The sequence below is a fragment of the Rhamphochromis sp. 'chilingali' genome (genome assembly GCF_963969265.1).
Source record: "Rhamphochromis sp. 'chilingali' genome assembly, chromosome: 22".
Taxonomy (NCBI): Eukaryota; Metazoa; Chordata; class Actinopteri; order Cichliformes; family Cichlidae; genus Rhamphochromis; species Rhamphochromis sp. 'chilingali'.
The window spans coordinates 27,862,222-27,880,428 of NC_137950.1; the positions used below are offsets into that span (position 1 = coordinate 27,862,222).

The following is an 18,207-nucleotide window of genomic DNA, read 5'->3' on the forward strand; positions in this document are numbered from 1 at the left end:
ATCATACTGGAAGATGACCTTTCCTTTCAGTATTTTTGTTTTCTTTACATGCCATTTCATTTAATTAAAAACAATTGTGAATGCCAAACTGTTTTCTTGGACAGGCTTTTCGATAAATATCATGTTAATATCACAGCACTGTCACTGAGACACAGGAGAATCTGATGGGTTATAATAATAATCCTTTATTTAAAAGGGACAGTGCAGTTTAACATAGTCCAAATATGAAACATGAGGCTGATGCACTGCACATAGGTTTATAGCTATTGCGAATTTCCACCTATTGTCCCTTGTTTGCCTTACATTCACAATACACAAAGTTAGAACATACATTTACATGAAACCAAAATACACAATGAATACAACTACAATTAATAAACAATGTAAAAAAAAAGATTCATAGAAATTACTACACACACACACACACACACATATATATATATATATGTGTGTGTGTGTGTGTGTGTGTGTGTGTGTCCGGGAGTGACGACGCAGTTTTCAGGACACTTGATTGGTCAGTAGGCGGTGCTGTCTCACCTGTTGATCGGTTACCGAGGAGAAAACCCCCGGTAAGAAGAGAATCCCGTCACCTCCCCTCAGCCTGGGAACGATAAACCTAACTGAAGGTAAATCTTAAGACTTTAAAAAGCGTCAGACACGAAGGCTGCTGCTGTTACAGCTAAGGTGCTTTCAAACACCACCTACACCTTTACCTTGAACTATGATCAGGTGGTGTTTGTTTAGCCCGGACATGTGGTCACATGTGCGCATGTCTACGAACATGTGTGAAAAACAGGAACGAGCATCACAAACTTTAGGAAACTGCAGTTTAGCAACATTTATTCTCGATAGAAGGAACAAATCTAATAGTTTGTGAGTGTTTGTGGAACTTCCTCTACAGTCTGTTGCTCTTCACTTCGTAACTTTCTATTACCCTGACCGGCGGATTGATCAAAAGTATTACTACAATCGTTACCTGCGCTGTTAGTGATATCGATACTGTCGAGATGGGATCAGTGCTGTGTTTCCATCATCCATTGTGTTAAATAATAATTACTTTTTAATTAAAAAAATGATACCTCACACTCACGCTGGGAACAATATCTTGAACCTGTCATGTCTACTTTATTTACAACACAATAAGCACATTTAAACAACACAAGCTGACCCAGGCTTTAGGACTGGCACGTTTACATTCAGCACAGAGATTTAATGCTCATTAAAATGGGTTCAGAATTCACTGATGTGCATCTCATAAGTTTATAGGTCAGAAGTATCAGTATCAGCTATACCAGCCCTGTATTTACTGGGTACATGGTATTGGATTGATACCAACATTAGCAGTACCTGCCAAGCATTATTATGGACACTGGGTGGCAGCGTCTGCTTTTGGCGCTGCTGAAACCTGATCCTATCAGCATTTGCTTTATCCTCTTGCTTATCTGCAGAAAAGTGAAAGAGGAAGAGGGTGAGTAAGCAAAAGGCTGCAGCAGTGATCACCTCTGTTTTATCCAGACCAGTTTTCAATTTAATTTTGTTGGAGCAGGGCGGGAAAGCAGTGAGTGGCCTCATCAGTGTGTCTATAAAGACAGTAGATAGGTCAGTTGTTGCTTACTGGTAGCAGAACTTGTAAGTTTCAGTGCATATTCAAACATAGCGCATGTGGGAGAATGCAATCCTACACCTTTGTTCCTGGTTTGCATTGTGGACTCCACCCTGCACCTCCTCCCTCTTTCAGTGTTAAAGACGTGGAGGTGGGTGTGTATCTGTTTGCATGTGAGTGCTGAAGGGGCGGGTTGAGTTCTGACTGAAACTATGAGTCCTGACCGTCTCTCACATCATCTAGGTGTGGCTTTCTCTACTGCGATCAGATACTGCTGGCTGACAGAAGTGGCTGAGCCAGTTATTTCCACACAGCTTTAAAGAGTGGAAGTGACACCAGGCGCTCAAAGAAGAGCTGAAGACATGGCAGATACAGCAGCTGTAGAAGTAGCTCCTCTCCCCAAACAGCAGCAGCAGCAGAACCTGTGTCATGTCTGCTCAGGTAAACTGAGCGAGGGGGAGCCGGCAGCTTGTGGTCACTCCGTATGCGGTTCCTGTCTCGGAGACAAAAGTAAAGGATGTCCACAGTGTCCCGTCAAGCCTGGCAGTCCCAAACAGAATGGAACAGCTGACGCTCATGTAAATAAAAACAGTGAGGAACAGAGTCAAGAGTCAACGACAGCGGAGGAGACCGAGATCCAAAAAGACCTGAATCAGTCCGAGGACCCCAAGAAGCCTGAAGAGGACAAAAAGGAAGCAGAACCACAGACAGAAGAAGGACCAAAAGAGGACCAGGATAAGGAGGAACCTTTGGGCCCCGACGATGTGGTATGTGACTCTTGCATTGAAAGCCCCCGCAGGGCCCTCAAGTCCTGCCTCACCTGCTTGGTGTCGTACTGCGAGGCCCATCTCAGGCCTCACCTGGAAAATCCAAAATTTCAAAACCATCGGCTCGTGGACCCGCTCAGGGACATCGAGAGGCGGACCTGCGAGAGCCACAAGTGGCCCCTGGACCTGTTCTGCTCCACCGACTCCTGCTGCATCTGCCAGGACTGCGTGAACGAGGACCACAAGGGGCACAACACCGTGTCTGTGGTGGACGCTCGTAATCAGATCGAGGCAAGTGTTTCCCTGTACTGTGTGCACATTCCTTTGAATGACCTCAACACATCTGATATGAATTTTCAGGCTGAATTCCCAACTGAAAATATTCAGTTTTATTTTGGGTCTCCTTAAGAGTTCCTGCTGCCTTAAATCTTTTAATGTCAGCATGTCAGCATGTGAGAATCAGCTGCTTTCATTGCTTTAGGGGACTCTGAACTGAGACACTTTCTTTTTGGAGATAGAATGAGGCAATTAAACACTCATATTTTCAGCATTTATTTTTATTTTTAATAAATACCTGAGTTTTGTTTAAACTAAACTGTCAAAGAGAGACGCTATTAATTAAAATGAGTCCATTCTAGGAATTTAATGTCAGGATTTCTTATCTCATATTTAGCGTTGCTGAATGTGTGGCAAAGGTCGCGTGGATGGCGAGTAAAGTGTTGAGTAAATAAAAGATTAACTATCAAAGGAATAAGACTGTGACAGCAGTTGTGTCATTAATTAGGAATTTGAGCTCATAAATAATCCTTTAAATCACATCGGAGATTATTGCTTCCCTGCACTAAAGAGGAGACTAAATCTAAAGTGTCTAAGTCAGCAGGTCGGAGCAGCACAGCTCAAATGTTCCTCTAAATGCTTCATCCAGTTAACAGTACTTCAGCGTCCACTCTGGAGGTCATCTGCTCACGTTTGGCTTTGTAGTTAAATCTGAAGCCCATCTCTCTTTGTGACTGCCATCAAACATTCCAGCTTAGATTCCTGCACAGACCTGAAATCAAAACCAGTTATTTGAAGAGCGCTCTCGTTACAAAACCTTTGACTTCTTTGTTAGAACTGCAGAGAAAACACTGGTGGGAGGAGCGTAGGCGGAAATCCCACCACCGCTGATCAAATATTCTTTATTTGCTGACCTGCAAAATGTGATTTTAAGTACAGTGGTACCCCGACTTACGCATTTAATTTGTTCCAGAGGGTCTTTCGTAAGTCAAAAATTCGAAGCACCTTTTTCCATCGCCTTTTGAGTGAGGCGATGCTGGCTGAAGACGAAGTTCTTGGTGGAGGAGGAGGTGGCGGAGGTTGAAGAAAGCATGCGTATGTATGCATATGTACGTACATGTACATAACATTATGGAATTTAATTTCATTTTTTTAAAATTTTCTATTTTATCTATTTCGTTACTCGGGCATTTTGCCGTACCACGGGCAGAAATATTGTCGTTAAGTGCCTTTGTAACTTGAATTTTTCGTTAAATGGGGTCTTCGTAAGCCGGGGTTCCACTGTATTTAGTTTTGAACGAAAGAACATGGAGGTCATCACACACACACGCGCACACACACACGCACACACACACACACGCACACACACACGCACACACACCAGACAGAAGAAAAACAGAAAGCACAGTATGATGAATGCTTCCTCTTCCTTTTCAGAGCTTTCGTTCCACATTTGAACGATAGAGAATTATTATGTAAGTCACTTCTGTTTAGGTTGATCCCGCTGTCCACCCTCCTGGAGTGGGAGAGCAGGACAGTCCCTTTTTACAGCACAAGAAAAGCATTAAAACATTATTTTGTTTGAAATGATTCAATGAAATCATTTTTAACATTTTCTTGTCTTACAGAACTCAGTAGGAGTTGTGGGTTTACTGATTATAGAAAAGACTCTTCAGATGTTTAACTACCTTTTCAGCAAATATTGTGTGGATCAAAGTGGGACTAACATAAACCACTGGAAGTATTTCCAAAGATTGTTTTTCGCTTAATAACGACAGATATTTGTCATGGTGCCAAACAAAAGGTCACCTTTGCTTAACTTCTTCATCAGAATAATGTTTCGTCATGTTTGACATGATGTAGTCAGGGAATAATGAAAACAATCAAAAGCATTGAATTGGTCACAAATAACACATCAAACTCTTATTAATGATCTCTTGAGGCAGTCACGGATCTGATTTTGTGAAGACTGCTCAGCAGTCATGTTAATAGATAGTATAAATGGTCTTTATTAATTTTCACATCTCTTTCACAAACAAAATAGACAACAAATATATAAAATATTGTAGAAGTACCACAGCAGAGGAAAACATGTGTAAAACAATACAAGCTGGAAGTGGGGATTTTAAAATGAACACGGAGTTAGCAGGGACAGCTTCAGCTGAGGACTCTGAACCTTGATGTGAATCAATTTTAATTAGTTTTAATATTAAACAGCCACTATGATATGGAGACAACTATTTCCAAGTTGATTATATAGGACCAAAATGTAATGCAACATGGACTAGGAAATGAAATGATCCTCCACCTGTAATGTAACATCACAATTTGGGCACACGTGTTATCAGTGTGTAAGCTGGTGCACAGGCACAAAAGCTCCCAAATATTATTTTCAATAATGCTATTGGTTGGATAAGCCAATAGCATTAATAACACAAAGTATCATCTGCCTGACACAATAATTAACTAACACTTGTAACTTGGTGTCGTGTTTCAGGAAGTGATATAAAAATGAGTCAGGAAGTAGGACATCCCTGTCCTGGCAGTAAATTAAATATATATATTTTTAATTAATTTCAAACCTGCACTTGCATGCTGACTCAGAGAGACGCTTGTAGCGCTTCCCGCTGGGCCTACAATTGTAGGAGTTAATATCAGAATAGCTGCTCTGCTTCAGAGTTGCCTGGATCTGCCTGAGCAATTTAGACCTGACTTGACAGAAAACCACAGATATACAAGCCTAGGGTCAGATATCGGACCCTTTCAGAATAAAAGGAACCAGAGAGCAAAAGTTTTCCCTGAAACAATCTAGATATTAACATCTACACATATTTTCTATGAGGAAGCTGACTGACTCTTGCTCTGTTAACAGAACGAACTGAGGGAGAAACAGAATGAGATGATGAAGACGATGACGGCGGCAGAAAATGCCATCAACAAACTTCAGCTCAATACAGTCTCCATTGAGGTAAACACAACATTAGAAATGATTCACTGTGAGTCACACAGAGTCACAACAGTTAAGTAAAATGAGTCGGTTGCAGCTATTTCTGGCCTGTGAACTCAACAGTTTGTAATCCTGGATATTTCAGAGTCACCCAAATCAAACTGGTTTCTCTGAGGTGTGAGAGGAAATCCATATTTTTCATGTAGTAGTAATGAGTAATGAAGAATTCCTGCAGTGAGTCTGCAGTTATGTGGCTCTGCCAGGTTCCCTACATGTTACTTACTGTAACTTTTAAAGTAATTAAAAGTTATTATGTCAGAATGTGAACTCTGTTTACACTAAGAGAAACTAAAGGCAGTATTTTACAGCAATCTGTGAAGGATGTACGAGCAGTGATCGAGAGCCAGTTTGAGGAGCTGCAAGCGGTGGTGGAGCGAGCCAAGAAGGAGGTGACGGAGATCTTGGAGGGTGAGGAGAAGCAGGCACTGCAGCAAGCCGAGGGCATTCGGGTTCACCTGGAGCAGAGGTGCACAGATCTGAAGAAGACTCAGGTGCAGATGGAGAAGATTTCCAAGAACAAAAATGATGTGGATTTCCTGCAGGTACAAATTCAAAACAGCAGTGTCATAACTAGTCTTTGTCCCGCTTATGGAAGAAAAGCTGTAGAAATCTGTCCTTAGGCTTGTTTCAAGGTAGCAGAGCTTGTTTTGATTCAACCTACTTTTCATGTCAAGGTGAAAGGAAACAAGTTGGGCTTTTTGAATATCACCTTTCACCTAATGATAACAGCAACAATGTTAATGGAACTGTTGGAAATTCAAATTAAAAGTTTATGAGTTAAACTTATAGTACAAAATCTTTGTACACCTGACTGAGGGACAGGTGTATCAGAGAGGAAGAAAACTTCATAAAGACAACTAAAAACACATCGTGTACACTACTTATACACTATTTTGCTTACTCGCATTATATTCGGCCCCTCCAACTGGACACATACAACTGCACTTGTGAGACAGTCTTTATGAAGTCTATGAATTAAATATAGTGTTGTTTAACAGGCATCTCAGTTAAAATTCAAATTTATTTAAGTGTGTGTGTGTGTGTGTGTGTGTGTGTGTGTATGTATGTGTATGTATATATATATATATATATATATATATATATATAAAAATCTTTTGCGAATGATGAAATGCTTCCACTGTCTGCCTTTTCCTTTTCCTTTACCATTTGCTGTATTTCTCAACGAGACAGGAAGTCATTCGTGCCTAAAGGCAGCAGAAATGCCTCAGTTTTCATTCCTGAATGCCACCGTGTTTGTTTTCTAGGAATACGCAGAGTGGAAAAAAGAAGCCACTGATATCTCCCTGCCTGGTGTCTACATCGGCTTGATGGACTGTCTGAATCACTTCAGCCGTGTGATTGTTGACTCCACGCAGGAGCTCTGTGCCTTGCTGGTGTCTTCATACATAGGCAAAGTCAAAGAAACGTGCAAAAGCGGTAAGAAAGTGAGCAGGAAGCAACTACATAGCAGCAGCAAGAGCACAGAGATCCAGAGAGTTGTGTAGCTGCCGGGGCATGTTCAGTCTTGTAAAGAATTTTTAGCTGTGCTTGAGCAAGAGCAGAATGTATGATTCATGATGAAACTGCTTTGCTAGTCATTAATATGCCACCATAAGAAATGAAACGACAGCACATACCTGTTGCCCTGGAGAACGTTTTTGTGCATAATAAAAACAAAATTCATGAAGAGAAATCTAAACATGTTGTCTTATGAGACACTAAAATATGTCTTCTTTTTTTGCAGACAAAGTGGGAATAAAGACAACAGTAAAGGCTATTGTTGCAGCAAAACACATCAAGTCTCTTCCAGATCCGGTGACACGGGCGGACTTTCTAAAGTGTAAGTATTTCTGTAGTTAAGAACTGCGAGTAGCAAACAATATGCTTCCAGAACCAAAAAAACAACCTTGGATGTGCTTATAGTCTGTCTTTTATTTTAAAACTATAATGAATATGGGGTTTTGGCAAGGATGCAAATTTCATGAAGACCACAAGCACAGTGTCCTGGGTCTACCCCAGGTTCTCCCTCCAGTAGGAAATGCCCGGGCATGCTTACCTAGGAGTTCAAATCAAATTCAAATTTTATTTGTCTCATACACAGTCATACACAGTACGATATGCAGTGAAATGCTTAGACAACTGCTCGTGACCTAAAATAAAAGACTATGACTAGGATAGGAAATAAATATGAAAATTAAAATGAAGGGTAAATTTAACTTGGAAAGAATAAAATAAAATATAAAAATTAAAGTTAAAAATAAAATAACTGTACAACAAAATACACAATACACAATATAGAAAATATATTGTGTATATGAAGAAATATAGAACAATAAGAGCAGCTGTACAACTAATAAATGGTAATGAAAGAAATGTAATGTCCAGGGTTGTGCAGTCCACATATTTAAGTGTCTTGTGCAGTGCAAATATGCTTAAAAGTGATTTATTTAAGTGACTTGTGATAAAGTGATTTGATTTGATGACCACGCAGTGTAGTTGTGCAGTGGCCACTAGTGTAAACAAATGTCCAGAATGTCCAGTGTGTGTGTAAGAACCATATGTGTGGGTCAGTACTGTGTGGTGGTGTGATTGAGAGACCGTATCGCCTGCGGGAAGAAGCTCCTCCTCAGTCTCTCTGTGTTGGTCTTCAGGGAGCGGAATCGCTTTCCTGACCTCAGCAGAGAGAACAGTCTGTTGTTGGGATGGCTGAGGTCCTTCACGATCTTCCTGGCCTTGGTCCAGCACCGCCTGCTGTAGATTGAGTGCAGGTCAGGGAGCTCGGAGCGGATGGTGCGCTCAGCTGACCGCACAACCCTCTGTAGAGCTCGTCTGTCCTGCATGGTGCTGTTCCCGAACCAGGTTGAGATGTTTTCCGTCAGGATGCTCTCTATGGTGCACGAGTAAAAGTTCCTGAGCACCTTGGAGGGCAGTCGGAAGTCTCTCAAGCATCTGAGGTGGTAGAGACGCTGTCGGGCCTTGTTCAGAAGGCATCCTGAGCGATCCCCAACCACTTTCAAGTGGTTCCTGTGGATGTAGAGAAATAGGGACTTTACTCTGAATCCCTCCCAAAATGACCAAGTCCCTCATTTCCACAGGTTTTACCCACGATCTCATTCTCTCTGTCACTACTCAGAGCTTGTGACCACAGCAGGCAGTAGGAACATAGAACAGCACCCACCGAGAACGAGTCTGGCTTTTTGCTGATAATGCCGACCAAGCTATCAAAACAAATGTACTGTTCAAAAGACCAAATAGACCAACAACATGAGCGGAGCTTCTGTGGGCACAGCTAGAGTTGTGTAAATGAGATGACCATATTCAGGGTATTCCCCTCCACTGACATAATACAGAGCCAAGAGTAGAAATAAAAGAGAACTGTGTGAAACTGAGTGTTCAGGGCAGGATTGCAACTTTTTAATTTCCCTCATGGGAATTACGGAATTACATTAATGCACTGATTGACATCCACCATTATAGTAGTATGCATATGGCAGAAAATAAGGACAAGCCAGTAAACATAATGCAGTATCATTTTATGGAAATCTACTCGAAGTTTGGTTTTCACCTGATCATTGCATTATGTTTTCCTCATGGTTTCCCAGCATCCCAACCAGGTACCCATTGCACTCATGGTGTCACAACTTTGTAAATCTACAGTGAGTCTACTGAAACATAAACTATAAATTAGCTAACACAAAACTACTTAATATAGCACAACAGCCATATTGTAGTGTAGTTTTGAAGTATCTGTGTTTACACTGTAATCTTTGGGACTACAGCTATTTGCTTTCCTGCCTGTCTTGTTGCGTAACATAAGTAAACTGACATGTTCAACAATCCTTTGCAGATGCTGCCCAAGTGAGTTTTGATCCTGCAACGGCTCATAAGTTCCTCCGCCTAACGGAGGATAACAAAAAGGTGACAAACACCTCGCCCTGGCAGCATCCTTACCCCGATGTGCCCGAGCGCTTTGAGAACTGCCGTCAGGTTCTGGCTGTGGAGAGCTTCTACATGGGCCGGCACTACTTTGAGGCAGACATCCAAGGTGAAAGCACTCATGTTGGCCTCACGTACAAGAGCATCGACCGCAAGGGCAATGAGAGCAACAGCTGCATCACGGGGAACAGCTTCTCCTGGTGCCTTCAGTGGAATGGCCGTAACTTCTCCACCTGGCACTGTGATGTGGAAACTCCCCTAAATGTGGAGATGTTTAGTCGTATTGGGGTTTATGTGGACTACACGCAAGGCCTACTGGCATTCTACGGGGTGGGTGAGACCATGACGCTCATCCACAAGTACCAGACGGAGTTCCTGGAGCCTTTGTACCCGGCGGTCTGGCTGCCCAAGAAAGAGAACAATGTTCTCTTGGTGGCGCCTGGGGAACCTTTACCTCTGAAAACCCCGTCTCCTCCCACCTCACCTACAACAGAAGATATCGCTTCATAAACCTCTTTTCTTGGAGAACTTAAGTATAGGAGAGTATTGTACTGATTCTGGAAAATAAGAGATGAACTCTTGAAATGTTACAACTTGTTTACAGGAGATTTATTTTTGTTGCAAAACTAATAATCTGTTTCTCATTTGGGATCACGTCATGTTGATGCTCTTCACCGGTGTGTCTTTGGGACTACTGTTACTGAAAATGTTCTATATTTTCTGTATGCAAATAAAAAGGCGTATCTGCATTTGCAAAACAAATGCCTGGTTTTCTTGACAGTTTGAAACACTCTACGTCATCAAATCAACAGCATCCTTTAAACATTTGCTAATGTACATTTCTGTGGCACACATAAATATGATTTCAAAAACTAAGTGGATCATTTAGGATTCAAAATTTTTGTTTTAGCTTTTCCAGACATGGGTTATTCCTTAGCCTTGTTTAATACTTTTTGGAAAGCTTCCTTGTTGTATCTCTCAGTAGAGCAGAGGCCACACTGTGGTGGTTTGTTCAAGTAAATCAACCTCGAGATTTGCTGGTGAAAAAGAAAAATGACTGCACCAAGCTTTGGTCACTTAGGGAGAAAAAGGCACATTTCTTCACTGATGTAAAAGTGAACAAAAGCTGCAAAACAAATGCAGACATTGACAAAACCCCCCCCCCCCCCCCCCCTGCATATGTACATTAAAGAAATAAAGAGATGCAACATGAGCAGGAAGAGTCACAAACGGAGACAAAATATCAGACATGTACACAGGTGGAGAGACAAAGCATTACATGCATGGTTTGTAGTTTGTGCCTCTGTGCTCAGAGGCGTCTTTCATCCATGTGAACCATATGTGCTGTTAAATTACCAAAGCTAGGATTAAAAAAAAAAAAATCAGTACACTTAAAATATCTTTGATGATTATTCTGTACCTAATCTCACAGCAAGAAGGTCTGGGCTTTGAATCCAAGCCTATCTATGTGCAGCAGCTTGCATGTTCTCCACTTGTCAGTTCTCTCAGGTACTCTGGCTTCCTCCCATAGTACAAAGACATGCAGATGTTTGGATGACTGCCGATTCTAAATTAGCCATAGGTGCGAATGTGAGTGTGATTGACTGTCTTTTTATGTCAGGATCCCTGGAGACCTTTTTGGGGTGTACCCCCTCCCCTGCCCTGCAACCCTGAATTGGATGGATTAACCTATATATACGACACTATGAACATAATATTTCTATACCTGTCATTTCTGAGTAATAGTATACAACGAGTACATAATTTAATGAATCAATTAACACATTAAAAAAAAGAAAAGAAATTGGAATAAAACAAAAAAATAGAATGCAAAAAAACACATTATTGCAAATTATGAGTATAAAGATTTTTATACTCATAATTTTATTATTATTTTTATTAAATATATATTTAATGTTATGTATGGTAATCATTTTATGATACAAAAAATGTTGTTTTCAAAAATAAAATATTACGTCAAACACTTTTTTTTATCGAGGAACCGCGTGGACTTCAGTGACGTGGCGCGTTTTGGTCACCTGACTATAGTGACGTGCATGTAAGCAGGAAGAGCCTGACCAAGTTTCAAGATGCTAGCCGTAAGTAAGAGCACTTTTATTTCCTATTTTTTAAAATAATGTCTTAGTGTGGTTAACAGCTAACGTGAGATTGTTTAAGCATTAACCGTCAGTAAAATTATTTAATGAAGCTGAAGAATGTTTCCCAGCTCGGTTGGACATCTGTGGTGCTAATATTGCTAAGTAGTTAAGACGCTAACATTTCTGCTCAGCTACCGTTAAAATGATGTTTTTAAAACGGATCAAACGATGAAGTTTTCTACTCGAAAAAAACCCACGATCAGAATGTTCGCTTTAAACCTGTATACGGCAAATTTACGCTAGAGGGCATCTGTTGTGTTGCGGTGTCAGCTAACGATTGCTAAAGTTAGCATCAGCCTGAACAAACATCAGCAAACAAGGTGACAAAACGTGAAATGAAGCTACATCCTGCTAACGTGGCAATGTTTGTGCTGTTTATAATCCGAGCAAACAAAAGTGTGAGTTTTAAACTGTCTCCTGGCACAGAGAAGCTAAAGTGACCTCACTCCAATCTATATTATCAGCTGCTGTTCTTTAAGCAGCTGGTAAGTATTTGGTTTTTCCAGTTTACAGGTCAAATTCACTTGAAGTTATCCTGCTAACATTTCAAAACAATTTCACAAGCTTAATAAGATCTTAGTGTTAGGCCTGCTCTGTGTTTGAGCTGACAGCTGTTAGAGTGCAACAATAATGAAGAAATGGCACGTTTTCAATAATAATAACAACTGTTTGTTTATTTTCTTGGTACTCTTGTTGGTTCTAACTTGTTAAGTGTCAGCATTTGAAGATTTATTTTGCCATTTAAGTTAGTAAACTGAATCTCTTGATAATATAGGAATAAAAAAACTATTACCCCAACAACAGGAGTGTGTTTGGAGGCATATGAAGTTGTACTGTGAGGACTTGGAGTATTTATTTATGATGTTAAAAGCTCAGAAACAACCTGTTACAGAATTGTGTATTAGTATTACGAAACCTCCAGATTTCTGTTTCAAACAGACTGTTATCAATCTTACTCCTCTGATGATCCCTGACCACAGAGAGACGATGCTTTTTTTCACATTGTTTTATGTTGAGGTTTAAGCCTCTTTCTTATTGATCCCTCAGGATACCAACGATGAAGACGTGTCTCTGTTTGATGCCGAGGATGACGCAGGGAAAAGGTCGAAGAAGTCAGGCGTTAAGTACGTTTGCAGATCGCTGAAGGATTTAACATTTTCTCTGCAGAGAAGATAGTTTATACTTCATTAAATGATTTATTTACATTTCAAGGAAAAGCTTTTGCTGTTTGTTGTGCAAGTCACTACTTGATATCAAGATAATAATGGCTAATGGTTTGTGGGGTTTGTTTGGTATGTTTTCACACTTTTACAAGGACTTCACTGATCTGTCTGCTAAGTTATCACTATCATCTGATGTGGGCTAGTTGACTATTAGAGACGATATTTTACAATGACTTTTGCTGTTGTCAGAGACCTATGTTTAAGTTTTACACTGAGCAAAAAAACAAAAAGATTTTTTAAATGTTGTTATTATTATTTGTTCTTATTAATAATAATGATTATAATTGTTATTAATATGACACAATATTGGTTATTGATCTGTGTGGATACTCCATGTCATATTAAATTAGTTAAAAATGTGTCACCAGGCATCCGGTAGCGGCCTTCTTCCACCTCTTCTTCAGAGTCATTGCCATCATCGTGTACCTGCTCGCTGAGCTCATCAGCGGGAGCTTCATCGCCTGCATGGTCACAATAATCCTTCTGCTCTCATGTGACTTCTGGACAGTAAAGGTGTTTCTCTTATCACTTTAATATCTCCACTGTAGTGATGGAAGGAGTTGTTGTATTGATTATAATTAATGATCTTGGTGGGGCTTTTTTGCTTTTTGTTGTGCATTTCTTAAAGGCAGAACTCAGAGGAAGAGTGGACCTGATGAGATAAAAGTTTTATCAGGAGCTTAAAAGCAAGATTGGAAATCGTCCTAAAAGCTTGCCAACTGTTCTCACTTTTTGGTTATTGATTATTAGTTTTGAATGAATTGTTGGTGCTCGGATGAGATGATGAGCAGTCGTGAGAAAAACATGGTGAAGGTTTTGGTCACAGATTCAACCATCGTGTTTTTTGACAGACAGTTCGGAGCCTTGGAGACCGGATATTCTACAGCCGGTACTGCAGGCATCCAGTCATAATCATGATGAGTTGAGGCAGAGTTTACAGGCCAGTCTGACATTTGTAATGTGCTGTTTTCTGTATTTGATCACTGTAGCTTCACTACCTGCAGTGAGATTTAAAGACCTCTGCTTTCTGGACGTTTGTCATTCACTGGTTCTTGTGGATGTGTTATTGTGTGCTGATGATGTTCACGTTGAATCGGTTTAAATAGCCTCATGGTAGTGAAGTCCACATAAACTAGTCCTTCTAAAAGCAAATCTCACAACAAAACTGCCTCCTTGGAATGAATCTGAATCCCTTACCAACAGAAATGAATGACTGAAGAGCTCTGGGATTAATTTCAGTGGTCACTGGTATAGTGGTTAGCGCACTTGCTTGGCAGGTTGCTGGTACGATTCCAGCTGGAGACGCAAATCCTTTTTGGGGTTAAATGGAAATCATCTGGTGGGAAACTGCCAAATCAAGTGTGCGGCGCTATGTGCTGTGGTGACGCCTTGGGGCAAGGGGGCAGTTGAAAGCAGCATTTAAACTTTTACTGGAATAGAAAAAGTGCATGTAGAAAATCAGGAGCTAGATCTGATAAAAGATCTTTTCTGCAGTATCAAGTATGTGGTGCTTTTTACCACACAGCTGAAGCTGTTGTGACCCTTTAGTGCGTACATGTGCCGGCCAGGGTTGATGTTTTTTCTGTTCGGGCGATCGATTGGCTCATCGAGTGCCTTTTTTTTTTTTTTGTTAGTCTTGTTTAAATCTGCTGTAGAATCTCCTTGGATAATAGCTCTGGTTTTCCTCTGTAAGTCAGATGTGCAACTGGACTCGGTTTCCAGAGTCACACTGTTACACAAAGACTTGTGTAAATAATTAAACCTAGGAAACAGTACTCAGATCCAGCACCTTATGAATAAGATTTGCCACAATCTCCGTAACAAAGCCATAAATCTCTCCATCTGCAGAACATCACTGGGAGGTTGATGGTTGGTCTGCGGTGGTGGAATCAGGTGGATGACGATGGACGAAGCCACTGGGTGTTTGAGTCGAGGAAGGTGAGATGCATCTCTGCTGAATCTGCTCCGGCTCCGACACGGGGCTTTGGCTAAACATGACCCTGACCTGTTGCTCTGTGTCAGGTTGCTTCGTCCAGATGTTTACTGTCAACGGGTCTTATCGTGTTCGCAGATGTCTAACTGAGATACCCTGTTTCCTTCTTCTTCAGGGTACAGGGAAGCAGCAAGCATCAGATTCAGAGTCCAGGATATTCTGGCTCGGACTGATTGTTTGCCCCGTCCTCTGGGTCATCTTTGTCTTTAGCACCCTGTTTTCATTCAGGATTAAATGGATGGTAAGTTGTTAGATTTTAGTGATTGGACAAATGCTGTTTTTCTTATTATCAACAAATCCCATTAAAACTCAGTTACACCTTTATTTTTCTCACAGCACTGAGAAAATAAAACCTAGCTCCTGGCTGTGTCTCTCAGCTCTAAGCCCACTGAACCCTATTAGTTCTTGGTGCTTTCTTAAGTAAAATTAGACAATAATTACTTGGTAAACATGAGCCAGTGTTTCCCTGCTCTCACCCTGCATCTCAAGCTTGCTTTCAAAGTTTTCCTGCTGCACGAGGGGGGACGCAATTCTGAGTAATATCTCTAAGTTTTAAGCTAACTTAATTGGTTTGTGGAAATTTGTTATAAAAAGAATCACTTATCACTATCAGTTTGCAGCTCACAGACGATGAGACTCATTGGCTCCTTTGTGGGACTTTTATTTGCATATACACTGTATATGAAAGATGGGCATAGCCGTCCTGTGGTTTTGGGCTTCACAGTTTGAAGCCTCAGTGTTTTGGTTTTGGCTAGCAGATGGCTAGCAGCTACGTTACTTAAAACCACCTAAGAAAGAAGAAACGGTCCGTAGAGGGTAAAAACGTTCTCTGTGGAGTTTAAGATGAGAGTCTGTGTGGACGGACTCACTTTGGGAGACACCTCCAAGTGGCCCCAAGAGAAACGTCACTTTTAAACTAAAGGTTTTATCCCTCGAGATTGTTGTTTGGGAGTCAGACACAGGAACACAGTGGACTCCTTCAGCCTGTATGCTTCATGTCTGAAATGCTCACAGTGTGATTTGAACCGTTATGAGGTGATGTGTCAGACATGCACCCAGTGTTTTCCCTGGAGGCTATATGCTCGTTTGAAGTTCACATGACCTGATGCAGTAAGGTCCCAGTTAAGTTTAGAAGTCATAACTTTTAAAAAATGAAAACTAAGATCAAAATCTTTGCAAGGAATCATCATAGAAAAAGATGGTTCCAGCTGTTGGCCCAGACAACAACTGCAATCATAAACTCCCTGTGACTGTGAGTTACTCCCTTAAAAAGATCAGTGCATCTCTTTATTGTGTATTCAGCATGTTCTCACGTGTTCTGGGAACATACAAGCAGTGAAGAGGATACACGTGGTTCACCTTCAGCCTTTTCGTGGGATTTATTGATAATAAGGGGAATATGAAATATGACCAGGGTTTATTTCAGAAAACTGTCGTCTTCCTCACAGCCCGTCGTGATCATGGGCGTCGTGCTGCAAGGCGCCAACCTATACGGATACGTGAGGTGCAAAGTGGGAGGGAAGACCAGCTTAAAGAACATGGCTACCAATTATTTTGGACGACAGTTCCTCAAACAGGTGAGTTTTAATAAAACACACAATAAATAGTCTTTTAATTAAAAGCATTTGTCCTGTTTCTAAGAAGTCCTTTGTGTTTTTCCTCCTCAGACGCTGTCTAAGGAAGAGGAATCGTAGAGTGCAGCTCTGCGGCGTTAACACATCTGCATTATTCTCAATGCTCTGATATATAAACCTTCTTTTTCTCAGTGGACATGGGCAGGAAAGCGTTCTCAGAACTGGAAAGGGCAGTTTTTAATTATGTGCTTTCTTTAAATGACTCAGTAGAGTTGTCTTTATCTTCCACACAGAGGTCAGAGGTGTGTTTTCACTACCTGAGGTCCAGCAATAAATCCTCTGATTACCGAGAACTGCATGAGTGTAAAACGGCTGACAAGTCGGAGTGACTGTAGTTTGTGTCGTAGTCTCACAGCTCCTTCAGATTTCTTCTTTTAGTTAGATTTCATTGTCTCTAATAACTTTATAAATTAACAGTAATTAAAGAACCTTTGAGAGATGTCGTACAGACATTTTGGTTTGTATGAAAGTGTGTAAAGTGTAACAGGAGATTTGTAAATATGTAAGTGAACAAACTGTGTGAAGCATCTTCTTTTGTGCAAATACATTTGTAACGTTTTTCCGAACTGGGTGCTCGTGTTTATTTATGCGGAGAGTCCAGAAAAAGTTCCAGCTTTTTAAAATGCGGGAGCCTCTAAGAAAAGAAAAGTGTCGAATAAAAAGAATCCTGTTAGAGATTCAAGAAAAAGGATATAAATAAGATTTGTTTCCTTTAACCAGCACTGTTCCAGGGTTTTGTTTAATTTCAGAAATTTATAGACTCAAAAGTAAAAATATTACTTAATGAACTGAGTTTAAACATTTAGTCTGCAAATTCCACGGTCTGTTATTTATTTATGTAATTAGTTATGACTGTGTTCTTCATGCTTTTAATGTGTTATTTTAGTACTGAATGATACAGCGACCCCTAGGAGTTGGTTCTCGACATTGCACGTAATGGCATCTTTCCCAACATTTCTTTTTCTCAAAAACTTTGAGAACTCTTGATTACAGTTCACAAATAACATAAACATTTAGGCGTTTGTCTAAAAGTGCCTGAATAACAAAATATCAGTGTTGAAAAGTTTTCTTTAAACTCAGAAATCTTCTGATTTCATAGACAATTACCTGTGTTTGTCTTTTGTAAATAAAGTTTTTAAAAAACATGTCCGGGATAGACACCCATTACCGGAAGTTGGTGTATTTGACCTCCATAATAAAGGTGACACATTGTCTAGCAAAAAGGGCTACTAACTGATAAATGTGTGGACAAAAATCTTATATTAAAGGATATAAAATTTTTAAACATTTAAAAATAAAATTAACACTTTTGTGGGATGTGCACCCCATACTGCTTTACTCTGTTCATTTTATTGTCATACAAACAGTAAATGCATTCATTTCTAAAGGTTTTTAGGGGTGTGCGACACAGGTTTCACAATTTTAGTTAAAGACTATACAGAGAAAAATTACTGTGCTCCATAATAAAAGACAACTGAAGAAGAATTGTGTGTTTACTTTCATTTGCAGTTAGTTAACGTAATCTTGATTCAGTACAAACCAATGTCATTGGTACAAACTGATTGGAGGAAAAAAAATCGATGAGCATTTTTTTCACTTTTCAGTTTAG

General features: G+C 40.3%; 2 protein-coding genes across 2 annotated transcripts; both read left to right on the forward strand.

Annotated features, from left to right (window-relative positions):
* Positions 1-527: 527 nt before the first annotated feature.
* trim16 (tripartite motif containing 16) lies at positions 528-10,338 on the forward strand. The gene is made up of 7 exons (XM_080872181.1): positions 528-626; positions 1,847-2,661; positions 5,519-5,614; positions 5,962-6,195; positions 6,919-7,090; positions 7,398-7,493; positions 9,501-10,338. Exons 2-7 carry the CDS (start codon positions 1,966-1,968, stop codon positions 10,097-10,099), a joined length of 1,893 nt encoding a protein of 630 aa, XP_080728307.1. The 5' UTR covers positions 528-626; positions 1,847-1,965; the 3' UTR covers positions 10,100-10,338.
* A 1,271-nt stretch (positions 10,339-11,609) lies between these two features.
* On the forward strand, positions 11,610-17,936 carry tvp23b (trans-golgi network vesicle protein 23 homolog B). Its single transcript, XM_080872293.1, has 7 exons — positions 11,610-11,688; positions 12,796-12,872; positions 13,340-13,484; positions 14,820-14,909; positions 15,080-15,205; positions 16,413-16,541; positions 16,632-17,936. Exons 1-7 carry the CDS (start codon positions 11,680-11,682, stop codon positions 16,656-16,658), a joined length of 603 nt encoding a protein of 200 aa, XP_080728419.1. The 5' UTR covers positions 11,610-11,679; the 3' UTR covers positions 16,659-17,936.
* The last annotated feature ends 271 nt before the right edge of the window (positions 17,937-18,207 follow it).

Bases quoted from the DNA above. Each gene is read 5' to 3' on its own strand.
- tvp23b (XM_080872293.1), top strand. The intron at 12,873-13,339 runs GTACGTTTGCAG...ATGTGTCACCAG, and splicing joins TCGAAGAAGTCAGGCGTTAA to GCATCCGGTAGCGGCCTTCT. The intron at 13,485-14,819 runs GTGTTTCTCTTA...CTCCATCTGCAG, and splicing joins GTGACTTCTGGACAGTAAAG to AACATCACTGGGAGGTTGAT.
- trim16 (XM_080872181.1), top strand. From the start codon at position 1,966: ATGGCAGATACAGCAGCTGTAGAAGTAGCTCCTCTCCCCAAACAGCAG. The intron at 5,615-5,961 runs GTAAACACAACA...AGTATTTTACAG, and splicing joins TCAATACAGTCTCCATTGAG to CAATCTGTGAAGGATGTACG. The intron at 7,091-7,397 runs GTAAGAAAGTGA...CTTTTTTTGCAG, and splicing joins CAAAGAAACGTGCAAAAGCG to ACAAAGTGGGAATAAAGACA.